General features: G+C 49.3%; 7 protein-coding genes across 7 annotated transcripts in view; 4 read left to right on the top strand and 3 right to left on the bottom strand.

Annotated features, from left to right (window-relative positions):
• SEPMUDRAFT_148443 (ATP-synt_C-domain-containing protein) overlaps nt 1–1,924 on the bottom strand; it is a 1,965-nt gene extending 41 nt beyond the window's left edge. The window contains exons 1-4 of the mRNA XM_016904933.1: nt 994–1,924; nt 736–887; nt 486–659; nt 1–431 (exon numbers count right to left, since the gene is read on the bottom strand). The exon at nt 1–431 is cut by the window's left edge and continues 41 nt beyond it. Coding sequence (XP_016761185.1) covers nt 405–431; nt 486–659; nt 736–887; nt 994–1,105 — 465 coding nt within the window. The 5' untranslated portion in view covers nt 1,106–1,924 and the 3' untranslated portion in view covers nt 1–404. The remainder of the gene's footprint in view (nt 432–485; nt 660–735; nt 888–993) is intronic.
• A 1,528-nt stretch (nt 1,925–3,452) lies between these two features.
• SEPMUDRAFT_148442 (uncharacterized protein) lies at nt 3,453–5,242 on the bottom strand. Its single transcript, XM_016904932.1, has one exon. The coding sequence runs from the start codon at nt 5,130–5,132 to the stop codon at nt 3,519–3,521; it is 1,614 nt and encodes a 537-aa protein (XP_016761184.1). The 5' UTR covers nt 5,133–5,242; the 3' UTR covers nt 3,453–3,518.
• Nucleotides 5,243–13,317: 8,075 nt separating this feature from the next.
• SEPMUDRAFT_148441 (cytochrome c peroxidase mitochondrial precursor) lies at nt 13,318–14,566 on the top strand. The gene has a single exon (XM_016904931.1). The coding sequence runs from the start codon at nt 13,413–13,415 to the stop codon at nt 14,412–14,414; it is 1,002 nt and encodes a 333-aa protein (XP_016761183.1). The 5' UTR covers nt 13,318–13,412; the 3' UTR covers nt 14,415–14,566.
• A 402-nt stretch (nt 14,567–14,968) lies between these two features.
• On the bottom strand, nt 14,969–16,672 carry SEPMUDRAFT_43585 (cytochrome P450; the record flags this gene model as incomplete). Its single annotated transcript, XM_016908901.1, has 2 exons — nt 14,969–16,206; nt 16,483–16,672. 2 exons carry the CDS (start codon nt 16,670–16,672, stop codon nt 14,969–14,971), a joined length of 1,428 nt encoding a protein of 475 aa, XP_016761182.1.
• A 1,636-nt stretch (nt 16,673–18,308) lies between these two features.
• Nucleotides 18,309–20,947, top strand: SEPMUDRAFT_148439 (S-adenosyl-L-methionine-dependent methyltransferase). The gene is made up of 6 exons (XM_016904930.1): nt 18,309–19,275; nt 19,379–19,413; nt 19,505–19,575; nt 19,650–19,687; nt 19,752–19,951; nt 20,022–20,947. Exons 1-6 carry the CDS (start codon nt 18,715–18,717, stop codon nt 20,641–20,643), a joined length of 1,527 nt encoding a protein of 508 aa, XP_016761181.1. The 5' UTR covers nt 18,309–18,714; the 3' UTR covers nt 20,644–20,947.
• A 608-nt stretch (nt 20,948–21,555) lies between these two features.
• On the top strand, nt 21,556–22,942 carry SEPMUDRAFT_83520 (ubiquitin). The gene is made up of 4 exons (XM_016910336.1): nt 21,556–21,684; nt 21,783–22,224; nt 22,289–22,516; nt 22,583–22,942. Exons 1-4 carry the CDS (start codon nt 21,663–21,665, stop codon nt 22,806–22,808), a joined length of 918 nt encoding a protein of 305 aa, XP_016761180.1. The 5' UTR covers nt 21,556–21,662; the 3' UTR covers nt 22,809–22,942.
• A 617-nt stretch (nt 22,943–23,559) lies between these two features.
• Nucleotides 23,560–25,758, top strand: SEPMUDRAFT_63613 (uncharacterized protein; the record flags this gene model as incomplete). The annotated part of the gene is made up of 1 exon (XM_016909645.1): nt 23,560–25,758. The coding sequence occupies one exon, from the start codon at nt 23,560–23,562 to the stop codon at nt 25,756–25,758; it is 2,199 nt and encodes a 732-aa protein (XP_016761179.1).
• Between the last annotated feature and the right edge of the window lie 1,048 nt (nt 25,759–26,806).

Below are 26,806 nucleotides of genomic sequence, written 5' to 3'. Positions count from 1 at the left end.
CATCTCGCGTGCGCCCACATCTGCGTGCTGTGTTGTTCAGTAGTCAGTAGTGTCAGTAGTGCATAATACCGATGGACCAGACCATGTCATGCCAAGTGCTTCGTCGGATGTGCCCGGCTAGGCCAACTCGGCCTCCCCCCAAATGTGAGAAAAGAGGGTGGAATCACCAATCAAGAGATGGAGAAAGACAGGACAAATGGAAGTGGTTTTTCCTCATGCTATGAGGAGGGTCGAGCCAAGCTCGGAGTAGTCGAGTATGTACAGGAGTGTCAGCTTCGACTGAGCGCGCAGATACCGCCTTGTAGACCTCTCTTCTCTCGTGGAGTCTATTCCCCGATGCTCTTGGTCGTTACTGTTACAATACTCCGGCCAAAGGGATCCCGCTATGCTGTAATTCGAGTCGCTTAAACGTACTTGCACATCATGGCAACCTGTGACAAGAGTTAGCACGTGACTTTGCTCGGCGCCAGGAAAGCGGGACTCACCATGAGGTCGAAGAGACCAATGGCCTCGACGAAAGCGAAACCCAAAATGGCGTAGGAGAAGAGTTGACCACGGAGAGATGGGTTGCGGGCGACCGAGTTGAGGAGGGCGGCAAAGACGAGGCCAATACCGATACCAGCACCACCGAGACCAATGGCAGCGCTACCCATACCGAGCTATCCAGGTATTAGCCATTGTCATCATCATCATCATCATCATCCATCACAGACAGAGAGGGGAGGGGAGACATGCGTTCTGGGAGACCTGGACGAGGGCGTTGGCCATCTCGGAGGAGTAGGCGCGCTTGGCCTGGGCACCGATGGGGGAGACCTTGGTGCGGGCAGCCTGAAGCATGGTGGATGTGCGCTTCATGGTGTTGAAGGTGGCGGTGTTGCGGGTGGCAGCTGTTTGGGGGGTGGGAGAGAGGGTTCTCGTCAGCGGAATGAAGCTATTGGCAAGCTCCATTGGGAGCTCTCAGTGCTCGCCATGGGGGGAGTTAGGAGAGCTTACCAGAGTAGGCGCGGGTGAAGTGCTGGAACTGAGCTGGACGAGCGACCTTGGTGGTGCTCTGAGCGGCCACAGAGGCCATCTTGGGCACGGCCATGCGCAGAGAGGAAGACATGGTGGTGGCGGTGATGGAAATGGAAGCTGTCACGGGATGGAGGAGATGGAAGTTGATGGGGAGGGGGGGTGTCGGTGATGGATGGAGCGGAGAGGGAGAGCGAGGTTTGGTGATGGATGGACGACGGAGCTGGAAAGAGACTGAACGGTCTTGTCACGGGGAAAGTGTGGGAGAGGAAAGAGTGCGAGCGCAGATTTTGCGCAAGAAGGCACGCTTAATCGTCGGCCTGTTTTGTTCTAGGGGAAGGGAGCTCGGACCCCCTGCGCACCTGTCCGTGTCGAGGGCTGTGATTGGCTGTCATCCTCCTGGCCCGACGGCGGCGTGGTGGTTGGTATCACGACCAGTCTGCTCTCCGGCCTTGCCCGTCTCAACAAGACGAGGCCCATAGACATATAAACCGCCGTGCGCCCTCACCACCACCAGTAGCTTTCCTCTTGGGCGACGCGACCCTTTTGCTGTGCGCCGCTGCTGACGAGACTGCGCGACGCTCCCACCACAGGTCTACCCTTTTCCGCCTCCACGTGCGCGCGCCGCGACCCTTCTGCCATCGACGAGCATAGACGCCCATTGATGGGCCTCCGGAGCGGAGAGGACGGGCTTCATTGTCTGCGACTCCCGGCCGCCCCGCCGGTCAGGTTCTTCCCAAGTCCAAGCTTGACAGCCTCCGACTTCCTCCGACATCATATCTCCCTATCATTATTATGCTGTGTGCAGCAACATCAGTCCTCGAGAGACTCGAGAGAGAGTGTTACAAAAACAACAATAATAATGAGCTTGATGAGGCGTGCACAATTTGATGACATTTTGTGCAGCTTCGCCATGGGCCTCTAGGAGGTACCACACACACACACAAGGGCCGGTAGACCAAGGCTGGGAGAGCTCAGCTCAGGCTCTTCTGGGGGGCTTGTGAGAGAATGCTGACGTCGAAAACTGGAGCTCAACCGGAACAAGGTTAGATTCCGCTGACTAGGGGGAAGCGGCTTGGAGTCCGTTGGAAGTTTCCGTATCTTGAGGCTTGCAACTCGCCGCAATCATTGGCTTGTCCACTGCACTGCACCGTCTCTCTACGACTCGTGCGAAATCTTGCGCAAAACATCGCATTTGTGTGTGGGATGCTGAGGGACTTGCGCCTCGCTGCTTTTGTGGGGGGTGGTCTGCCGCAGTATACGGTTGATAACTTGATATCGTTTTTCTTCTTATCCTCGATTATCCACCCGGGGTGTAGTGTACACACGTGACACACTAGCCGGTAAAGCACGCCCGCGGACCGAAGGATGGTCTGTCTCATCTCATCTCATCGTCGCCTGTGTCGCCAGCTGTCACTGCCGCGTATCAGATTGATTACGTACGGTCGCACAGGGCTGGTCGGGTACAGTAAGAAGAAGAACATCTCAGAACATGTCCTTCGTCGGGGTAGTCCTGTCCCATTCCCCAAATTCTAAAAAATCCCATCATCGTATTTGCCGCCCCGTGGGTGCCCGTGGGATTGAGTTGTCGTCGAATACGAGAGAGAGGGAGGGAGGGCTGCGCACGGGTGTGCCGTCGCCGTCGCCATCATAACCGCCAACCGGTAACCGCAATCGTTCCGTCCCCTTGGATTATCGCGGCAGAATAAACAGAATCGACCTAGGCTGGCTGGGCCGGCTGGCGCGTTTTTTTGTTTTTCGAATACCGTATCTGCCGTTTCGCTGGCGGGAAAAAAAGAGACTCAAAGAGTGCATCATGACCCACAATATTTCAACCGCCAGTGACCAACTGCTCCCACGGTTCGTCTCGGCTCCGCGCCTCTTCCTTTCTCTTTTCCCCCTATCATCCAGTAGGAGGTAGGAGGGTAGGTAGGAAGTAGGCAGTTGAAAAGGTCAGGTGATCTCGTCAAGCTTCAGGTTCGCATGATCCATCTGAATCGTGGTTTACCGTATTTAAGGTAAGGTAGCTTCTTAGTATAGGTATAGGTATAAGTTCTCACCACATGCATATGTACCTAGATAGGCAAGCAGTGGCATCATGTTCATTGTTATACAAAACAGAACAAGAAGCAGGAACATGTAATGAAAAAGTCGAGAGAGTCTACCTCTCGTCTCTGCACTGTTCTCTCCTCCTCTTCGACTTCTTGGTGTTGGGGGGGAAATTGAAATGCGGGCACCGAGCGGGGTCGAGCCATTGACCCGAGGGTATGCAGTTTCATACCTACTTCCAATCCAACCAATGCCATCTAAATATTTGATTAAAAGCGACGTGATGCGACCGTGAGGTATACATGTACCTGTACACGTACCTACCTACCTACCCTACCGTACCTAGTAGGTATCTGTGTACTGCTGAGGTGAAAGAAGAAGATCAATTCATAGGAGGTAAACAAAGTCATATCTCATCACAATTACATCTAGGTACTGTATACACTACCACGAAAAAATCAATCATACCCATCCCGCCACAAGTCTTTATCGTCCTTGACTTGATCTTCTTCCGTAATCGCACCACGAGTCGTCTTCTCTTCCTTTTCCTTCTGCTTGCGTTCCGCCCTCGTCGTAAAGTGCGGTGTGACAGGCGTCACCAACTGATTCGGAAAGTAAGGACTATACGGCAACTGTTCCAGAGTACCGCCCGGCGTCGTCAGCCCTCGGTCCACACCTTTGGTGTGCAACACCGTCTGCTGAATCGGAGGGGAGAGGAGACCACCCGCTCGAGTATTCCACGCTCCCACGGGCGATAAGGGGAAGTGGCGGGCGGTAGTGGGAGATGCAAGGCTGACGGTACTCTGTTGCATTTGTTTCTGCTGCTCATTGAATTGTCGAAGCGCAAGAGGCCGGTCAATGTTGCCCGCAGGTGCTGCTGGGCCCCGGCGAGGCGGTGATCCCACTCGGAACTGGGCCGGACTCGAAGGGAGCCCAGGACTCGATGGACTCAGAGGGGGCTGGCTCTCACTGATCAAGCCTGGGCGTCGCTGAGGATGTGCCGAGGGCAGATCGCGGACATGATCGAAATGCTCTTCTTCTTCGGTGAATGCAAAGCTTCTACCTGTGCCAGGCGTTGTAGGTGAGTAAAGAAAAGTCTCTGCTGTTCGAGTAGACGGTGGTTCTGGTGGTGGAGCACCTGGATTCGTATACAACTTGGGTGATAATGGCTCCCGTGCGCCGTCGTCGTTGTCACGTAGGCTCTTGATCGGCGAGCCAATATTGTTCAGATTAAGATTGACGAATTTCTTGCGCAACTTGCCCGGAGAAGAGTCGATTGTCCGATTCCCGTGCGAAGCTGCTCGGCCGTCACTAGTTTCATGCATCGGAGATCGAGGTGCATCCAGCTTATATCTCGGTGAAAGCTGCGCAAGAACATTCTTGGCGTGATATGGCGATGTGGGCGATTGAGGACTCCGAGCGGATGGACCACCAGCATCCCTCACACGGTCCATGTCCAGATGCCGCAGCGGGCCAGACTTCGCACGGGCGCTATGCGTGTCCTCTGCAGAATAGGGAGGAGCTGTAGAGTCTTCATGCTCAAAGACTGCGCCGTAGACTCGCGCCAGATCATCTTTCTGCCTTGCCTTGTGCTGCTCCACAACGTGATCATCAAATGTGGCAACGCTTGCCCCTCCCGGCGAGCGCAAAGTACTCCTGCCGCTTCGTATACTGTCTGCCGTCCTCTTTTTCCGCCCGATCCACCCTCTCACGCTTCCCACGGGGCTTGATGGCGAGTTGATATCAAACATGTTCTTGGTGGGCTTCACCAGTTCCGTGGGCTTTTCGATCACCATGTTGAGGGCTCGCTTTCGAAGCTTGCGGCCCCAGGTCAGTAGCAGCGTCCCAATAATAAGCACCGAGCCCACGTATGCGCTGACAACCCCCACCACCTGGTATGGCAGTAGATCTCGATCTCGTGATGCGTGCGCGGAAAAGGGCGGTCCGGATTCTGCTGGAGGTGCCGGGCTGTGATTGATGTCCACCGTCCAGAGACCTGCGCTGCTTCCTGTTGCCTGTGAGAGGAGCACCAGAGCTGCGTAGCTGAGGTGAATAGCACCACCCCGACCCATTTTCGACCACGCTCTTCTCGCGCGAAGGGTTTGCGCTTTATACAATGCAACAGAAAGACCACTTGCAGGGAGGGATGGAGTGACAAGGAGATGTTGACCAGCAAACCTACTGTGCACGCGGCCGAAGCACACGCGGGACCCTCGCCATGTATAATATCTCGAGCACGCTGGCCATCACGGACTGGCTGTGGGAGATGTTGGCGAAGTGCAGTCTGACAAGATGATTGGTGAAGAAGTGGGCGCGTAAATGTAGAACTAAGTGAACTGCAGACGGGTGGTCCCGCGGCGCTTACAGATCTCTCCTCCGCGCTCAGCACGCCGCCAAGTGTGATATCGACGAGGGACCTGCTCCAACATCACGAACCATGAAAAAGTATGATAATCACCAAGTCGCCATCCCTCGTTGCCTTTGGTCAGATACTGCGACTCTGAGAACGCCACGTAACAGCAATCCTAAACTTTGCCCTCAACGATAGGGGTCATATTGGACAGCATCGTGAAGCCCTCAGTCTCTCTTGACGAACCAATGCTTACAAGCATCGCATCAATAGTGGCCTTGACTGCTGCTGATACAGTACTATGATTTTGAGCTGACCACGTCTGCGGAATAGCGCATACCCGCAACCTCCTCATGCCGAGGGAAAAGAGCCACAGACAGACAGACAGGATGCTTCAACATTCCGTGGGCCTCGAAGGGCTGGCATATGGATTGCGACGAACTCGATCCGTGCTGTTGTTATGAAGAAGAGTAGGCAGGTAGTGGATCTGAGGGGTGAAGAGATAGAAAGACACATGAGGCAGATGATGGCTACGACACGCTATGGTAGGGGAGGGAATTGGAGAGCATGAAGGAGGTGGTGTCAACTTCTCCACGGTCAGCGTCAATTTCGACATCCCTCCTTTGGCGAGTTCACCTCATATCCTCATGTGATATATATACCTCGGGGGGTGTGGCGTCGTAGGAGTTAGGTAGTGATCCTCTTCGGTCAGCGAGATCGCTCTCGAAAAATGACCTAATGCACACACTCAAGCCTGACAAGCGCACTCAGCATAATTAATCAATGTTATGTCTTCTTACCTATATATACTCGAAAAGATACATAATTCTTCGCAACGTCCAAGTTCACTTCATATATAAAGAGTGTCCAACTTGCACATATACTATAATACCCGATATCGGTTACTAGTACTCTAGGTACCTAGTCTATTATACCAACCGATACCGGTAGTCAATTTCCAATATCAACTAGCCGAGTAACAAGTTTTAATACACCGACAGTCGACTGCTGCACTAGACCGACCCTAACCCCGACCTGTATCTTATCCCCTCCTATATCCGCAAATTCATTCGGATTATCTCGGGCAGACGAAAAGAGATCCCTTTAGAGTCCTAGTCCTCGGTACGATCCGTCTATAATAACCTCCGACGATAAAGAGAAAGAATAGAACTAAACCTATTTCTAGTAAAAAGCTAGCAAGCGAGCGAGCTTTAGCCCCTGTTGGAACTATACACTATACTAGCCCAATTGAGATAGAGATAAAGCCGTACTAACCGAAAAGTCGGTTTAATTAATATTAGAGGTCTGACCTGTCTAGGAAAGATAAGAGGGGGGTAGGTATCCCTAACTCTATATACAAACGCTAAGGAATCAGTAGCCCCTGTTATCTATATAACTTATATTATATAATACTAGGGCACCTATGTCCTTCTGTCTAAATATACCTCCCTTAGCTTAATTATATAAGAAAAGCTAATAAGCTAGATATAGTAACTGTCTATACTAATCTAATAATCGACTATACCTACTTACCTAAGCCCTAGGCTTGTCCGGAATAACTAGAATAACCCCTTTAGGAGGTTCTTTATAAAGCTATTAGCTCGCTGTTTTGCTGTTCTAATCTATTTAACGGTTAACCTTCCTGCTATAGTTTCCTACCTTACCTAGTATTAATAGATATTAATATACCTTAAAGCCGTATTGAGTAAACTATACTTATAATTAGCGATATCTACTGTACGTTAGTTGTTACAGAAAACCTTAGTTCTACCTATAGTTCTATCCTTAACAGGTTCCTTAGATAGCTTATTTCTAGGTAGAGGTAGAAATACCTTATCAAATTCAGAGAAAAGTCGAGTCTACTAGTACCTATTACTAGCAATTGATAAGAGTACTAATAACTCTGCCTCTACGGTCGATTTAGTAACTGTCTTCTGCTTAGTTGCTTGCTAATTAATAGTACTACTATACATTATTATTAGAAAACCCTAAGAACTCTTCCTATCTAGGTTGTTACTAAATAAGGTATCTATATAAAGCTCTATCTTAGGCTTCTCTCTATAGAAGTGCAACTTTATGTCCCTAGTTCTATATAAGTAGGCAATCAGGTAGTTAGCCGCTTCTATATAAGCTTAACTCGGATTCTTTAGGAATTAAGAAAGGGTAGTATATACCTTTGCTATATCTGGCCTTACTAAAACAGCTATATAACTAATTAAACTAACCTTTATCTAATATCCTTTAATAAAGTCAGGTCTAGTAGTATTAGTAGTAGGTTCTAGGTTTCTAGTAGGAAGTAGTGTATCTAGAAATCGAGCCCTCTTATAAACACTAAATTTGATACTAATTTTCGTTAAGTAGGCAGTCTAGCTTAGAGTTAGGATATTAGGTAATTCCTCTACCTCTATACCTAGGAAGAAGGTAGGGTCCTTCTAAGTAACCTCAAAGTTAGAAAGTAGGTACTAGTTAAATAGGATAGCTTAATCCTCCCTATCCCTCTTATAAATTAACCTAATATTATCTATATAGAATATTATAAGTAGGCGGAGATCTATGTTTACTATTAAGCAGTCAATTCTAGGAACTAACTTAAACCTATAGTCTTCTATTCTTATAACAAATAGGTTATACTATAAGCGAGGTAATTTAGCTAATCTATAGAGAGCCTTCTTAAGGATAAAGCAGGTATCTAGACCAAATCTATATTCCTCTATTCCCTCTAGGATAGAACAATAGATAGTATAAGGGATAGTAGCATTTAGGAAGGTATTTACTATATCCTATTGCCTTGTCTTCAAATTCCTTATAAAGGCTAGGGCAGTAATAGCCCTAAATACCTTATAACTAAGTATAGTAGTATAGGTTTTATAGGTTAATAGCAATTGAAGATCCCTACGGATACAAAGCCTAGCCTTGTACCTAAGAATCTTACTACTAGTTAGGTCTGTCTTATAGGCAAATACCTATACTAAAGGTACCTTATAGCCCTTATAACTAAAGAATACCCTAAATGTCCTTTTGCCTATAAGCTTTCTAGCTTTATTAAATGCTACTTGCCTGAATTGTTAATAATAGATATGTCTTTCTATCTCTTTCTAGTTAGTAGGGGGTAATAGTATACTTATTACTTAGTAAGGATCCTTAAGAGTAGGTAGATTGTAAGCCTAGAGGGAAGTAGCAGCTATATAACTTAACTTATTTAGGTAATCTTCTAACCGTCTAGTTCTATAGTCGATCTATCGTCTATAGTTGCCTATACTATACTAATAGGTACTCTCTTCTACCTCCCTATCTAAGGTAGGGTGCTGTTAAGAGACCGAAAAAACGGAGGTTAATAAAGAAGCGGGTATACCCGGTAAGGCCCCCGGAGCCTAACTAACTTAGTTAGTAGCTATATTGTCCTTATCTCTAGCGGGTGTTTCTAGCGGAGTTAGATATAATAACTCCTATTCCTGTTTACCTCCCTACTATTTACTACCTCCCTAAGGTTAGATAGCAAAGATCGGAATATTATTAGCTAGGAAGGGGTTATCTATAGAACTATTAGAAGTTAGGGGTTCCTTAGGTATAGAGATTGACTTAATTATAGATTAATAAATAGCAGGAGGTACTAATTCTCTAAGGGTTTAACTATTGATATTAAGTAGATTATACCTCTTATTATCTTTAAAGGCTATATCTCTCGTCCTAATTACCTTGTTTAGAGATAGAATCCAGATCTAGAAAATATTAGTAGAGGTATACCTAATCAGATACCTAATATAAGCTCTATTCTCTATCTTGTCTCTCCTAGTAATATCTCTGCGGAGAGCGAAGGCCTTGTATCTAATAGGGTAGAGATAGCTAAGGAAGGGCTTCTTAGTAGTAGCTTTCTTAAATAGAGTTATCTAATTAAGCTTAGTAGTAGGGGTTCTATTAAGTAGATATACTACTGAATCTAGGAGCTATAGCTATAGGTTCTTTAGTAACCTACTATCAATTCTAAGAGTCCTAGATTTAGTAACAATCTCTCTTCTAGCTACCTTACTTACTCTATTCTAGGCAGGGGTACTAGTAGTAGTAGGTAAAGTAGTTATCCCCTATCTAGTAATAGCTTTGCTAGTATCCTTTCTAATAGTTACCTCTATATTATAGCGAACTAGGATAGTTTTAGTATTAAAGGTTACTTCTATCCTTTTAAAGTATCCTAGGAACTTAGTAACTACTTGTAGTTTGGTTACTATAGGTTCGCTAATATAATAGCCTTCCTAGTTATAGAACTAGTAGCTATAAAACTTGAAGACTAACCTATTTAGTCTAGGGAGAGAAGGGGGTATATTAATCAAGTCCTATAAACAGATAGCTATCTTAGCATTCTCTGCCTTAGGCAGTACCTCTCTATACTTGTCTTTTCTTCTCGAAATTACTACCTTAGCCTTAGCTAGTAAGCAGGTATTATAGATAATACTATTTAAAACCTCTTTCTCTAACTCAATTACCTAGTAACCCTTAGATACAGGTTTTAAGTGCTTAATAGCCCTTACAGATAGGTAGCCTAGCAACTAGTACTATTGATTAGCCGTTACTATTAAAGGTAGGAGTAGTTAGTAACTGGATTGTACAGCAGTAGTAGACCTAGTATCTATTCTAGTAGGTAACGTTAAGGTAGGTAAGGTTGACTTCCCCGTATTCTTAGAGTATAGGGTATATACCGACTTTACCTCCTTAATTCTAGTACTAATTCTAGCCTTTCTAGGTAAACCAGTAGTTCTAGTAACACTTCTTAGTACAGGCAACCGTTTAATAATCTAGTAACTATGTCTATTACTATGCTTAGGGGTAAGGTATACCTAGAGCCTAGGCTCCTTATATAATTAGCTAGTAATTAACTTGTCTAGCCAGTTTCTAGTATTATAGTAAATCCCCTTTTTGTTAAGGATCTATAGTAAGATCAAACTTGTAAAGAATCCCGGAATAAGCCTTGCCTTAAGAAGAGTAAGCTTCCTAGTTACTCTATTCCCTATATTAAGGTTAATAGTAGTATCTACAATTGCCTTAGGTTAGTACCTCTTATCCCTAGAGATCACTATATTAGAGGAGGTTAGTAACTCGGACTTAACGATCCTTGCCCTTATAGCCTCGTTAATAATATAAACATTAGCCCCTCTATTAAGAATTACAGCGTTATAAAGGCGGGTATAGCTAATTAAACTAATAGAAGCAGGATTAGGGGTCGATTCTAGGAAGGAACTTGATTCTAGGGTAGTAGCCGTAGCAGTATCCTCGATCTCTATAGCTAAGCCTAACTTGTCCTTTCCTTTATCCTTTAACCCTTAAGTAGTATTGTAGGCTTGAATTGCTTTATCTACTCTCTCCTTTAAACTCTTATCTTCTTTGAACCTCTTCTTAATCTTCTTTTTAGTATCCTCTCTTAGCTTCTAGGTATTAGGCCTCGGGTACTCGGTATTAAGATAGTAGTACTCCTTCTATATATAGTTCCTACTATAGAGGTAGAGCTTTCTTAAAGAGGAGGATAATCGGGTTAAGGACGAAGACTCGGCTATAGCTATAGAGGAGGTAGTAACAGTAGTTCGGTACTTGCTCTTAAACTTAGTATCGCTATTATATTAAAAGTAGGACTACTAGGCTCTTAATTCTAAATAGAGAGTTGTTACCTCCCTATTATTCTACTTATCAAGTAGCCTGCCTATCCTTGTAGCTATATAGTCTCTATATATTAGAGCTATAGAGGACAACTATACCTAGGTTAACTTATTATTTGCTTACTTGCTAACAGTATCTCTCTTTCTATACTAAACGAACCAAAGGTATATATAGTCCTAAATAGACTTTCTATATAGTAGGTAAGATAGGACTTCTATCTCTTTCTTTAGCAACTAGGTAGTAGTAAGGGTATTAGGCTTAGTATATTCTAAGAGAGTCTTAAGTATCTGCCTAATTGTCTTACAATTAATTACCCTATATTAAAGGTCTGTAGAGAGAGAATAGTTAATAATTAATTCAATCTTCTAATACCCTCTTTACTTAAGTTCCTATATATCCTTGTTATACCTATACTTAAATTAAGCTAGACTAAGAGCTATTAGAGTAACATTAGTAGGTAGAGACGCAAAGTTAAAGACAGGTTGTCCTTTAAGCTGTATTAGGTTAGTTAGATCTAGCTTAACTGTCTCTAGGTTAATATTAGCCTATATCTAGAGCTTTACTGCCTCCCTCTTAATATAGGTAATCTATATATTCTAGTCTTACTAGGTACGTAGCTTAGCGATTAACGTCGTCGTTGTTAGTAAGGGCTTAGGAGAATTAGCTATAGTGTATTCGTTGAATTCGTCAAACTACTCTAGAATAGCTTAATACCTAGGATACGAGCTACTAGGTATTTCTTCAACTTCTTAAAACTTAGGACTCGGGGATCGATCGATTATAAGCTAATCTAATAGGCTCGGGCTTTCTTCTCTTCTTCTAGATAAACGGGTTTAGGCCGGTATTCAAGTAATAGTATACGGTCCTTAGTTGTTGTCTTAATATAGCGGAATTTGACTAATCTTAGCTGATTCTAGGAGATATTAGGTAATCCTAATTATCTAGTACTTAATTAATTCCTTTAATTGATTAAGCAGAGCTAGCCGGGCTTATAACTGTTAGAACTATATACTATACTAGCCTAATTAAGATAGAGATAAAGCCGTACTAACCGAAAAGTAGGTTCAATTAATATTAGAGGTCTAACCTGTCTAGAAAAGATAAGAGGGGGGTAGGTATCCCTAACTCTATATACAAACGCTAAGGAATTAGTAGCCCCTATTGTCTATATAACTTATATTATATAATGCTAGGGCACCTATATCCTTCTGTCCAAACAGATATATATACCTCGGTAGCGTAGCGTCGTAGGAGTTAGGTAGTAATCCTCTTCGGTTAGCGAGATCGCTCTCGAAAAATAACCTAATGTATATACTCTAGCCTAACAAGCGTACTCAGCATATTTAATTAATGTTATATCTTCTTACCTATATATACTCGAAAAGATACATAATTCTTCGCAACGTCCAAGTTCACTTTATATATAAAGAGTATCCAACTTGCATATATACCATAATACCCGATATCGGTTACCAGTACTCTAGGTAGTCTATTATACTAGCCGATACCGGTAGTCAATTTCCAACAAGTTCAACACACCGACAGTCATCCCCTCCTATATCTGCAAAAATCCCTTCGGATCATCTCGGGCAGACGAAAAAAAAAACCAGAAAGTCCTTAGTCCTCGGTACGATCCGTCCACAATGACCTCCGATGAAGAGAAAGAATGGAACTAAACCCATTTCTAGTAAAAAGCCAGCGAGCGAGCGAGCTTTGGCCCCTTACCTCCTGGGGAGTCGGGACGGACTTCATCTTCAAACATTTCCGCTTGATGATTACTACACTACAATACGCTACACTTATTAGTACGCTACACTAGTGTTCTTTTTTTATCTCGCTACATATGCCATCACATGAAGAAATCAGATAGAGACGATACGACCGACCTTGGGGCTTTTTTTTTCTAAAAAAGAGCCGAGGCATAGTTTTCGTGTTTTTTGTTTTCGTATTCGGTCAACAGACCGGTAAGAGAGATACTGTGAGATTAGCGGCGTCGGCGGCGGCGGCGGCGGCGATGACGGGAGTTTTGTTCTGAGGAGTGTTAAGGTAAGGTATGTGTTATCGTGGATGTGTGGATGGAAACAGAGTAAGTAGTAAGAGTCATCACTTACCTGACTCTCGCTTTGCCTCTTTTTTTCTCTATTATTTCCGTCTCTCTCCTCTACAATTGGTCTTTTGCCACCGAAACCTAGGCCAGGTATTATATCGTAAGTGGGAAAGAAATAGAATTTCATTCTGTTTCTCATTTTCTCCATTCTCCATTCACTCTATCTCTCTAAAAAAAAAGAGAACCGCTCACTCAAACCCTCACAGCAAACAGCCAGCCTCTTCCTCCTCCACCCACCAAAAGAAAAAAACCATGTCTCAACCCATCTCCCCCTCCCTCCTCTCCTCCATAAAACAAGACATCCACACCCTCCTCACCCAACCCACCTACGACGACGGCAGCGCGGGCCCCATCCTCGTGCGTCTCGCCTGGCACAGCTGCGGAACCTACTCCCTCACAACCGACACAGGCGGCAGCAACGGCGCAGGAATGCGCTACGAAGCCGAAGGCGGCGACCCGGCCAACGCCGGTCTGCAACACGCTCGCGTCTTCCTCGAACCGATCAAATCCCGCTACGGCCAGCACATTACGTATTCGGATTTGTGGACGTTGGCGGGCGTCGTGGCTGTGGAAGCTATGGGTGGACCGCGATGCGAATGGAAAGGCGGCAGGACGGATTTTGTGGATGATAGTAAACTTCCTCCGAGAGGGAGATTGCCTGATGGGGCGAAGGGGAGTGAGCATTTGAGAGACGTGTTTTATCGAATGGGGTTTGGGGATCAGGAAATTGTGGCGCTGTCGGGTGCGCATAATTTGGGGAGATGTCATGCCGATCGATCGGGGTTTGAGGGTGCCTGGGTGAATTCTCCCACGAGGTTTTCGAATACCTATTTTAAATTGATGATTTCCGAGGAGTGGAAGGAGAAGGTCTTGGAGAATGGGACAAGACAGTTTGTGCATTATGATGAGGACTCCGGGGAGGAATTGATGATGCTGCCCACGGATTTGGCGCTCGTGCAGGATGAGAGCTTTCGGCCGTGGGTGGAGCTGTATGCTCGGGATAAGGAGAGGTTCTTTGCGGACTTTGCCAAGGCTTTTGCAAAGTTGTTGGAACTGGGCATTGTACGAGACGAGAACGACCGGGTGGTCAATTCGGATAATGTCAAGGGCGGATATCACAGTGCACCCAAGAAGAGCAATCGGCCAGGAAAGCCAGAGGAGGTGGATCGATATGGCGAGGCCGAGCCTCTGAGGAAAGAGAATGAAGAGTTTCAGAAGCAGCAGCAGCAGCCAGAGATACGATCGAGGTTGTAGGAGATGTGGCGAAGCTCGTTGCCTTCTTCCCACTCGGTGTTTGTGGTCCCGGTGGTGCTCTCAAATACCACAAAGGATGAAACTTTTTCCGTCTACAGAACAGTATACACGAATAGAACTAGACTCATTTCAGTAACGGATGAGATGGTGACGAGGTTTCTTGTGGGATTCCACGATCAAAAACATTAGACATTGGGTTTGCTGACCTACAAACGCCTCGCCGGGAAAGGCCAAAGCACATCATTCCCGCTCCAGCCTCGGTGAATCTCCTCTTCATTCGTCCGGTGCTCCATCAATGGCTCCCGCCTCGAAGCCAAAGTCCTCAATGGGCTGACTCTGCGCCGCGCCATCTTTTCGCTCCGAGATGACAAAGTTGAAGTTGTTGTGGACGTAGAAGCCCCTGTGCCACATGTCAGTATGGAATCGTACTCAGGCATTGTCGCTTCCGTCACACGTACACCACCATCTCGTCAAAGGGCTTATCGAGCCGGCAGGGCTGCAAGTTGAATCGGAGCAGAGTCTGGATCCACAGAGGTCAGCATTCAGTCGAATCATCACATACCAGGGGCGCGCCTGTTTACCTCGATGATGGCCTTGTTCAGTTCCATCGTCGCCACTCCCCTGCCCAGACATCCAAATCGGCCATACCCAAAACACAAAGACACGACATCGGTCATGCGACTGATACGAGCTCCTTCCTTGTCGCTGCCGTCTCTCGCCAGCCATCGTTCGGGACGATAAATCTCCACATCCTCGCCAAAGATGCTCTCATGCCGCATCATGCCCCAGCTATTCCAGCCAATTTGCGTGCCGCCGGGAGCAAATTTCTCCACGCCATCCACCTCGATATGAGCACCCCCATCGGGCACTCGTTTGGCCAGCAGACCCGTCACTGGAGGATACATGCGAAGGCCTTCCTTGATGCATGCCTGCAGATATGGCAACGTCCTCGCCTCGGCATCCTTGATCACCGGCCGACTAATCTTGCCCGCTGCAATTCCCGCTCTCGCTTCGGCCAGCAAACGCTCCAATATCGGCGGGCTCGTCGAAATGAAGTGCAGCGTCAAGCGGAGAGAGCTCGCCGTACTGTCGGATCCGGCGGTGATTTGCGTGAGCGTTTCGCTCTCCAATTCGCTTTGCGTGAGACCTTTGTTGATGAAGGCGCCCAGCATGTCTTGTCGCACGACAGGCTTGTTTCCGAATCGCTCCCGCACACGATCCGTTGCAAATCCCATCACGCGACCCAAACCACGCTTGTCCGTGTTCTTGGGCAGCGCGGATTTGATGAGCGGGAATTTCATAATGTTCGTCAGCTCCGTGTAGACACCAAAGACAATGATGGCGGGCAGGAACTGCGCGAGGTTTTCGATATAGCCAAAGGGATCTTCATCATTGGCGAGAAAACCAAAGTCTTGGCCAAAGGCAATCTTGGAGATAACATCCAAGGTGAAGAAGGAGGTGATGCGACCCAAGTCGACCGTCTTGAAGATGCCTTCTTCCGGTTGGTTGAGGTACTTTTCTTGCACGAGTGCGTGCATCTGTAACAGCTTCTCGTCCACTTCTTGCTCCAGATGGCAATTCTCTTTGCCCGAGTAGCCGGGTGCCATGCGGGCACGGATGTCGGCATGCTTGCGCTCGTCCACGTACGAAGTGATGTTGTCACGCTCGGGGTGGAGCTTCAGGGCGGCGTACCACGGACCTCTGGTGAATGTCGAGCGGACGGCGTTCATGCGTCGCATCAGATCAGGATCCGAGGTGATGAGCATACCGGGTCCTATGCGGGCCGTCGAACCTGTGCCATTGGTGAGCCATTGTATTGGTACGTCTGGTGTACAGTAGTAGAGTAGGAACGATGAAGCTGCAAGTGATTCTTTCTCTCTCTCTCTCATTCATGTGACGCTGTACTAAAGCACCGGTGTGGCCCAATGGATGTGGGGAACTGTTGGCAGTTTGTGCAACCTCATCGAGAGATCGATTCCTGTGGCACCTGTGCCTCCAGCGCTTGACCAAAGAAGGAAGTTGCAGAGCAAAACGTGAGGGGGAAAGTGAGGGAAAAAGTTGCCCATACCATATTCTTTGTTAATATCAGTAAAGATCTTGTTCATGCGACCACTGCTCTGGGTCTTGAGTAGCCATAGCCTAGACCAGCCGGCGGACCAATGGCCACCAAAGTCTTTGAGAGCGTGGTATCGGCGCACTTGGCGTGCGACAATGATGGCAAGAATTGCAAATGACAGCAAGACGGCGGCGGGAACCATCTTGTCGGGACGTCTTGGGCGTAAGGGGCGCCGGTGTGAAAGCTGGGGGGGAACACAAGACGAGAGAGCGGTTCGAGCGGCGTGCAGGATGTGTGATTGAGACGTGCTGTCAGCAACCAGACAGCTGGGACTGAGCTGAGGGTAAGCGACGTCCGCGGAGGCCTGGGGATAGGATGCTATGGCACGGCCAACTGCAAATGCGATGTGTCTCACGCGGATGCGAATGCCGTGTGCTCAGTCGGCGCCCGAGGATAGCGGCATACAACAGCAGCCTCTGATCCACGTGGTGGGTCTCTCAGCTTAGACACCGCATGAACTTCATTATTCCCATCAGCAGACCGGGGCCATTCACTTGTGTTGCCAGGCGAAGGGAAGGGTGCAGTCAGTAGTAGTCAGTAGTCAAGTGGTAGTAAGGTAGTGAGTAGGTAGTCGATAGTCAGTAGTCAGTGGCGAGTGGCGTGTGAGTTCAGGGCCCGACGACGGCAGTGAAGAGGCAGGACGGGAGGGGAGGTTAGGGAGGTAATGGTTCTGTGATGGATGGGAGCTAAGGTAGTATGATCAGTGATCGCACCCGCGCCCGCGTCCGTATAGATCCATCATCCATGCTGCCTGCCCTGCACACACACCAGTAGTGCGTGTAGTGTGAGAGGGACAAGGCGATAAGCCTCAGGGGCGCCAGATCTTCCGTCCTCCACCACCACCACCATCACCACCACCGCCGCCCGTGGCCACCGCCAGGGACGAGAGACAGTCTCGAGCCTAGAATGAAATGCACTCTGAGCTAGATGTGCAGCCACCCGACAGTGCCCAGCGGCCGCTTCTCTACTACGGGCGGGTAGTACGGTGGTAGTATAGAGTAGTCAGAGGAGGAAGAGGAGGAGGTGGTGGAGGAGGAGGAGGAGGCCAGAGAGTGAAGAGAAGAAGACGATGGGGCTAACGGGAGTGGGATACGTCTCCTTCCTTGCATTCCCTCCCGTCGCGTGCGGGCCTTGCTCGCGCCTCACATGCAGAGACAGGACATGGCATCCTGGCCCTGGCCCTTGTCCTGGCTAGTGGAGTGGGGTGGAGTGAAAGTGAAGGCCTTCTGATGATAGGTTGTAGATTGTCATGGGAAGCGACGATCGGGAGAGACGTGTCGATACCTGACGACGGGACGACGTGTGCAACTGGAGGAAGGTACATGTAGGTGGGAGGTACAGTAGTCAGGTAATGTAGATACCTACATCCATGGCTGTAGGTAGATACCTGAGGTATAGGTAGGGTAGGACCAGAGGAGGTAGGAGGTGGACAGGGAGGTCCGACCCGACGGGAGCCGCTAGCGGGAAGCCGCGCCGGGGAACGCACGGGGCAGCGGTGTACCGTGGCGTGCAGTTTTGAAAGTGGGCGAGACCCTGTCAAAACTGCTGGACCCGGGCATCGACCAAACAGGCAAGTACGACACCGTAGACGTATTACTGTATTTAGACCTGTCACCGTGCAGCCACTAACTTTTCCTGATCGTGACCTTGAGCCGGTCCGATATGCTGCTGTCCACGTGAACTGTCCAAAGGGATCTGAGGTCGTGAACTCTGCGCATCTGCTGCTACCGAACACGACCTTTGGAAGCCCCACGCGCGAGGGAGAGAGCGAGGGAGAGGGAGAGAGAGAGAGAGAGAAAAAGAGAAAGAGAAAGAGAAAGAGAGAGAGAGGGGCAGAGGGAGTGGGCGAGAGAGAGAGGGAAACATACAGAGCAAGAGAAAAAGAAAGAGAAAAGTGAGAAGGGGAGAGCGAAACAGCTTTCAAGGGAGAGGGTCATTGTTGTTCCACAGTTTCAAGAGCTTCAAATCCTGTCATCTTCACACCCCTCCGAAGCCGCAGCGCCAGCATCAGCATCAGGAACAGGGCAAGACCAGACAAGCCACACCACGTGTCTATCTTACCTGACGGTCAAAGCAGAAGAGCAAAGAGGCTTCCGCATCACCCATCCTTGCTAGCTCAGCCATCACCTTCTTATTACTAGTAGGTAGCCAAGAATTGCTTGACTGCCAGCCTGTACAAAAACCATGGCCGACCAGATTAACAACAACAACCACCACCACCACCATCACCACCACAACAACAACAATCACAACCACAATCAGCCTCCCGCCATCGCTGCAAACTCGTCCGCTAAGCGCGCTCCTCCTACCAACGAAGCCGAGGAACGTCTGGCCATCGAACGCGAACTCGCTGCCAAGCTCAAAGGCACTCGGGACTATCTTTCCACCCTATCGACAGAAGCCACACCATGTTCTTCGGAGCAGCAGCAAGATATACGAGCCACCACACTCAGCCATGGCCATTCCGAGACCGCCACTGGCTCTGCTGACGCCTCCAGGAGCGCCGCCCCTCTCACTGAACCAATACATCCGAATAGAGGCGATCACGGCACACCAGCGGGATCAGTAGCAGCAGCACCAGCAGCAGCACCACCACCACTACCACCACCAGCAGCAGCACCGCCAGCATCATCCCCATCATCATCATCAATGGCAGCGCCTGACGCATCCTCGTCATTACCACCAGGAGATGCGGCGATGCTCGATGGTGGTCAGAATGCCGAGGAGCAGCGTCTAGAACCCGATGTGCGTTTTCTGTCTCATTTCCCACATCACGCTGCGGCGCTGCATTGCGCTGCGCTGCTCTGTGAAGACGTTTGAAGTTGATGACTGAGTGTTGTGTTTACAGGAGCTTGATAGTGACTCTGCTCTCGGGAGTGATACGTAAGTTCCCATCATCTCTTCCACACTCCTATCCTGCTGTCTTCCAACATCAAATTACCACTGCACACGCATGTGGCTGATCCGTTCCCAGTGAGAGTCGGACTACCTCATTGTCCGAGTCCATCTACAACTATCGTCGCGAGCACGGCCGCACGTATCATGGTGAGTATGCCTTCATGTGACGGCGTGGTATACGTGCATATATGTCCTGTCTCACGCTAATCTACCCCACACAGCCTACAAGGATGGCAAGTACATCTTTCCAAACGACGAGGTAGGTCTCATGATTGATGGCGATTACGCCCCAACGTATGAGCCATGTCTGACTGTGAATCTAGAGAGAAGCCGAGCGCCTCGACCTGCAACACCACCTGTTACGTATCACGTACGCCAACAAGCTCTACTTTGCGCCTCTCCATAGGCCCAGACGCTGTCTCGATGTGGGCACGGGCACGGGCATTTGGGCCATTGATTTTGCCGACGAGTTTCCCGATTGCATGGTCACGGGGATAGATCTCTCCCCAGGACAACCAAACTTGTTCGTCTCGAATCCAATGATCACGTTGCTCTGTAGTTTTTTGTTCCAGTCCTTCGCTGACTATTTGCAGGGTTCCGCCGAACGTCAAGTTCGTCGTTGACGATGCCGAGGATTTGTGGCTGTACGAAGAGAAATTTGACTACATTCACGTTCGTCTCATGTCGGGCTGCTTCTCCGACTGGCCCGCTTTCATGCGACAAGCATACGACAACCTCGAACCCGGTGGCTGGCTCGAATTGCAAGACTACGGCCTGCCAGTCAAATCCGCCGATGGAACTCACCTCGGCACCGACATGCTCCGCTGGGGCGAGTTATTACTCGAAGCTGGAAGGGTGATAGGACGTCCCTTGGGCTCGGACGTGAGCGAGCACTTTGAAGAATGGATGCAGCAGGTTGGGTTCGTGGACATTCAGCACAAGATGTTTATGTGGCCTTCGAGTAGCTGGCCTAAGGACCCATTTATGAAGGAGCTCGGACGATGGAATCAGGTCAACATAATCGATGGCCTGGAAGCGTTTTGTTTGGCTTTGCTGACGAGGGGGCTGGGTTGGTCAAAGACGGAGGTGGATGTGTTTGTTGCCAGGATCTCCAACGATTTCAGGAACAAGAGGATTCATGCATATTTCCCGATGCCCGTCGTGTGGGCAAGAAAGCCGTTTCCGGGGGAGATACCCTTTTCACAGCAGCAGTGAGAGGAAGGGAGATTCCCTTTTCACAGCAGCAGTGAGAGGAAGGGAGAGAAGCGAAAGATTGAATGCGTGGGAGTGGGAGAAGTTGGAGGGGCCGAAGAAGCCGAAGAAGTTGATGGGTATACATTGCGCCATTCGTTTGAATAGTGACTTGGTGGTGGTGGTGGTGGTGGAAGGGCTGGACGGTTCTGTCTCTGCATAGCTATTGAGTGGGTGGTGCATCTGCTGCATTTTTTCTAGCATGGAAGCGAGGATACACATTGTCACGACAGTAGCGATCGCCACAGTCAAATTATATGGAGCAGACTGACTCCTCTCCTTATTCATGTGTGTTCATTCCACTGCCTCCTCGATGGATATGGATATGGATAGTGGTAGGTAGTGGCAGTGAAGTCATGCCGGCGCTTGCCGTTCAATCCGAGGTACTGTAGTGTCAGGTAGGTACCTGTGGACACTAGGTACCTGTAGTGATATAGTTCTACTGCCGATAGCACTCAGCCCATTTATATGCCAGTCGGTCACCGTCGCCGTCACCGTCAGCCCGGCTCATGGACATGTACCGTGGTAGAAGTTTATGGAAACGAAAAGCATCAGGTCAGGTAGGTACGGAAAGGGGAAGCACGGGATGAGGCCGGGAAGTGAAGGAGCAGCATGACAAGGTACCTCCTACTGGGCCAGAACTTCGTGAAAGATAGGAGGTACCTAGCTGAGGTAATCGGGAGTGAAGGTGAAAAGCGGAAGTGAAAGTGGCAGTGGCGACCCATGGCTGCCTACCTGCCTTGCCCCGCTGCGTCATCGTTCTCGAACCATCGCTATCCGGCACGTGCCCCCTCCAGTCACTAGCGTGTTGTTTGCTCAGCCTCCATGATAAGTACACCACCTTCCTTCCTGTCACAGCCTCTCATCCTCTCTCCTCTTCTCCTGCACAAACACATCCAACAGCTCCGACACTCCAACTCAGCGACATCTACGGCTATCCATCACCACCGCAACAGAACCAACAGACACACACCGCCGCAGCCATGCAGATCTTCGTCAAGACTCGTACGTACCACCCCGCCCGCACCCACGTCCTCGCCACCGCTCGGTCGTGGTGGTCCTCTTTGCACCCGCTCGACTCATACTGACTGACCATCTTCTAGTGACTGGCAAGACCATCACCCTCGAGGTTGAGTCCTCCGACACCATCGACAACGTGAAGTCGAAGATTCAGGACAAGGAGGGCATTCCTCCGGACCAGCAGCGCTTGATCTTCGCCGGAAAGCAGCTCGAGGACGGTCGCACGCTCTCTGATTACAACATCCAGAAGGAGTCTACTCTCCACCTCGTCCTCCGCCTGCGTGGTGGTATGCAGATATTCGTCAAGACTCTCACTGGCAAGACCATCACCCTTGAGGTGGAGTCCTCTGACACCATCGACAATGTCAAGTCGAAGATTCAGGACAAGGAGGGCATTCCTCCGGACCAGCAGCGCTTGATCTTCGCAGGCAAGCAGCTCGAGGACGGCCGCACTCTCTCTGACTACAACATCCAAAAGGAGTCTACTCTCCACCTCGTCCTCCGCCTGCGTGGTGGTATGCAAATGTACGTTGAGCATCCTCGGAGCGATATCGTTTATTGCAATTACATGCTGACGGCACTCCCACAGATTTGTCAAGACACTCACAGGAAAGACGATCACGCTAGAAGTAGAATCATCAGACACGATCGACAACGTGAAGAGCAAAATCCAGGACAAGGAGGGCATCCCACCGGACCAGCAGCGTCTGATTTTCGCTGGCAAGCAGTTGGAGGACGGCCGCACTCTCTCTGACTACAACATCCAAAAGGAATCGACGCTCCACCTTGTGCTTCGCCTGCGTGGTGGTATGCAAATGTACGTTGAGCATCCTCGGAGCGATATCACATTTGTTGTAATTACATGCTGACGGCATTCCCACAGATTTGTCAAGACACTCACAGGAAAGACGATCACGCTAGAAGTAGAATCATCAGACACGATCGACAATGTGAAGAGCAAAATCCAGGACAAGGAGGGCATCCCACCGGACCAGCAGCGTCTGATTTTCGCTGGCAAGCAGTTGGAGGATGGCCGTACCTTGTCCGACTACAACATTCAGAAGGAGAGCACTCTGCACTTGGTGTTGCGTCTGCGTGGTGGACAATAGAGGATTGAGAACGATCTGCTGTATCGAGGGTTATCGACAATAGCGTGGGCATGAAACTTTTGAGCGAGTAGAGGGTGCCGGCGAGCACAACCTCCCCATGAATTCAATCCAAATATTTACTGTTTCACATCTTGACAGTTCTTTTCCATTTGTTAAGCTCCCGCTCCTCAAGCTGATATCGACTTCGCTCAAGTCTCCTAGGTGTGGAAAAGCTGATGTAGTCGTCGGATGCAGACTTAAATCGATGATGATACATGAGATGATGATGCCCATTGACATGGGACACATTTGCAACTCATCATGACCGATGCCTACCTACCTATTGATATGATGTGCCCTGGGAGATGAAATGACGGAACTTATTTCTGTTCCATCAGGTCAGGGAGCGGTGATCGACTGGCTCGGCGCGGGCGATCGACCTGGATCGAAATTTTCTTGCTTTGTAAGGTATCAGGTACTTGTACGCACTCGCCAGCACCAACATCCACCATCATTCGTCGTGTACGCTGTCGCACTCCTGCTGCTCTCGACGTCTGGCGTGTAAGGTATCGCTCTGGCGGGTGACAATCCCACGAATCTTTCCAGGTTGGCAGCGATCGGCCCATGTGGAAGATCGGGTGTAGATGATGAGCTGAGCATTCACTAACCACCAACACCACCACCACTTACCAAACCCGATTTTGTGCACAAGCGACGGTCGGCATCATGCCGCTGCCAGCTTCTTCACTGTAGGTCTTGCACGATAGTTGCCATGTCTTACTTCTTCTTTCACTTGAAGCTTGAGCTGTACCCGACACCAGCAGCAACAGCAACAGCAGCAGCATCACACAGCTCTTCCACTTCCAGCTCCACCGATCAGATCTCCCCCCACCACAACCACCGCTTCACACCGCGGCCAGGCACCGACATCTTCAGCAAGACCGCCTTCCCCGCCCATCGAACGAGCAAGTGGCCCAGTCAGACCTTTGCGAAACGACCTCACTCACCAGCAGCAGCCTTTGGCTCGACGACGCCCACCCGCACTTCCTTCGACTCGTCGACAAAGCATACTTTATCCGACAACGATCGCGGCCAGGAGTCGCATGGTACCGCACTCCTCCTCCCTGAGCGCAGCCACAACCTGAGGAGAGACGTACTGCCACCTTCTCCGCGCATTGCAGCAAATACCAAGCACTCCAACGAGGCAGCTGCTACTGACTGGCGATACGGCAAGGTGGAAATAGAGAGCATCGACATGGAGAAGAGCAAAACCAGCAATGCCGGTAGTCTACATACCAAGGCAGTATTCGTGCCAACAGACTCCAAGACGACAGAAGTAGGCTGGGGTGTAGTGCATCTGTACCGCGATCAAGAAGAGAGCAAGGCGCTGAATGCAGACGGGAAACCACAGAAGAGTTTGGTCCGTGCAGCTCAGGATGGAGGGCAAGACGCTGCCTTCGATCCCGATGACTGCTCGACGCTCTGCATATTGGCTGTACCTAGTTGGATGATGCCTTCAGACCTACTCAGCTTTCTGGGTGAGCAGGCGAGGGAGGACGTCAGTCACTTCAGGCTGATTCGGACCAACAGAGCAAACAAGTACATGGTGCTGTTGAAGTTTCGCTCTGCAAAGAAGGCACGCGACTGGCAGAAGGCAAACAATGGACGGCTCTTCAGTGATTTGGAGCCCGAGAATTGCCATGTAGTCTTCATCAAGAGCGTCGAGTTCTTGTCGCCAGACGAAGATGTCACGTCTTCCAGTTTCCCACACAACACTCATGATCCTTTCACAGCCGCGAATGGCGCCAACTCGATCCTTCTCAGCAAGCCGATGCCCCCACCTCCTCCCAATCTGCTTGAGCTGCCGACGTGCCCTGTGTGCCTGGAACGTATGGACGAGACAACGGGTCTTCTCACCATCCTCTGTCAGCATGTATTTCACTGTGCCTGCTTGGAGAAGTGGCGAGGCTCGGGCTGCCCCGTCTGTCGTTACACCCACGCCCCATCATACACTTTTCCCTATCCTCGCCCTGGCGGAGCAGAAGATGAAGAAAGGGAGACCATGTGCTCTGTCTGCGCCGGCACTTCGAACCTGTGGGTGTGTCTGATTTGTGGTAACATTGGGTGCGGACGGTACGATTCTGCTCATGGCATGGCCCACTACGAGGAGACGAGTCACTGCTACGCCATGGACATCAATACCCAGCATGTGTGGGATTATGCGGGGGACGGTTATGTTCATCGACTGATACAGAGCAAACCACCAGCCACCCCTTCAGCAGCAGCAGCAACAACACACGATCATCATGGCTCTGGCGGGTATGTGGATATGCCACTTCGCCACCGCCACGAGAATGAAGCATTTCGAGCCGAAGGGGGCGACAGTGTTCCGAGAGAGAAGATGGAGAACATGGCGACGGAATACACCTATCTCTTGACGTCTCAGCTGGAGGGACAGAGACGATACTTTGAGGAGCAAGTCGCCAGAGCAGTGGATAAAGCGACGCAAGCGAGTCAACGAGCCGAAGAAGCTGCTGCACGGGCGGAGCAGATGGAAAAAGGAATGGCGACAATGAGTGCGGCACTAGAGGATGTGAAAGTCCAGTTGTCTGCTGCAGAGGCCAAGGTAGAAAAAGCAGAGAAGGCTCGATCGAAGTTTGAGCAGATGGCGAGGGATATGGGGCATCGATGGAGAGAGGAGAAGGCGATGAATGAGGGACTGAGTCAACGAATCACCAAGGCGGAGGAAGAGGTCAAGATGGCACAGGAGGAACGAGCGAAAGCGATGGAGGAGAAGAAGGATCTGGAGGATATGAATCACGATTTGACCATGTTCATCTCCAGTCAAGAAAAGGTTCGGGAGCTGGAGGCAGCTGGGGAGGAAGTCGTCGAAGGGCATGCTTATGCTCCTGAACAACAACAGCAACCACAGGCTGGGAGAGGAAAGAAGGGAAAGGGGAGGAAAAAGTAGTAGTAGGTAGTGAAGTGGGAGGGGAGGGGGGAGGGGGCAAAGGAGAGACAAGAGAATTTTTGTATTATGATATTGACAGAGCAGTTCAGCGTTGGAGTTTCTGGTATTGGATGATTGTGGAAACCCACCCAAATTTTCAAAACCTGAATTCAGTTCATGAAGGCTCTCGATCAACACGATGGTATAGTAAGAACTAAGAAAGTGTATTCTGCAGAGTCAGCAGTCTGTCAGTCTGTCTGTCAGACCGCCCATGATCCCCCTCCTCCCTCCCCCTTCCCATGAGAACCTTACCCCAGCTTTTTTTCTCTTCTCCGTAGTCCGTAGTACTGTCACATCTCAAAAAAACTCTACCCCATCTTTCCTCCGGATGAACCTTGTGGTTGGGCCAAGCGGGATCCCGTGTGGGCATCCGTTTTCCCCGGGTTTTCCTTCGGATACCCCAGGTGGAATCCCCAAGCCTCTTTTGTGGGGGATGTCAGCCACTACCTAGGTAAGTATACATGTACCTCAGGTAGGTAGGTAGCTGGCTGTTTTTTACTTTTTTTTCTGTTGGTCTTGGTCTTGGTCTTGGTGAGGAGGAGATACTACTGCTAGGAGGCAACAACCTTTTTTTGCGGCTTCAATTCTAGACTTCTTCACGGTCTCCTCATCTGCCGCTCATATGTGTGCTTATACCTCGCTAGTGAGAATGGAGGTGATGATGATGATGATGATGATGATGATGACGAAGATGACGAAGATGACGACGACTGTCTCATAGTGGTAGTATAGTGGTATAGTACGAGGAGGTACAACATACCGTCCGTTGTGTTGTGTAGCTTCCGGTCTACCTCGCTCACCTCACCCTTACCGAGAGTATCGTATCGTAACGTATCGTACGCTCTTCGCCCAGGCCCCGATGGATGGACAAGCAATCCTGCCTAGAAGATGTTCTCTTTTTTTTGGCGAGACTAGACTAGACGAATATCAAGCACGATAGGAGGTGACTGATGACTGACTACTCTGGTTTCTAGGTTAGGTTAGGTATTTGTACTTCGGCCGAGAAGGC

The sequence above is a fragment of the Sphaerulina musiva genome, assembly GCF_000320565.1.
Source record: "Sphaerulina musiva SO2202 unplaced genomic scaffold SEPMUscaffold_4, whole genome shotgun sequence".
NCBI classification, from domain to species: Eukaryota; Fungi; Ascomycota; class Dothideomycetes; order Mycosphaerellales; family Mycosphaerellaceae; genus Sphaerulina; species Sphaerulina musiva.
The sequence above is the reverse complement of the archived record's forward strand: the minus strand, read 5'-3'. Positions and strand labels throughout refer to the sequence as shown.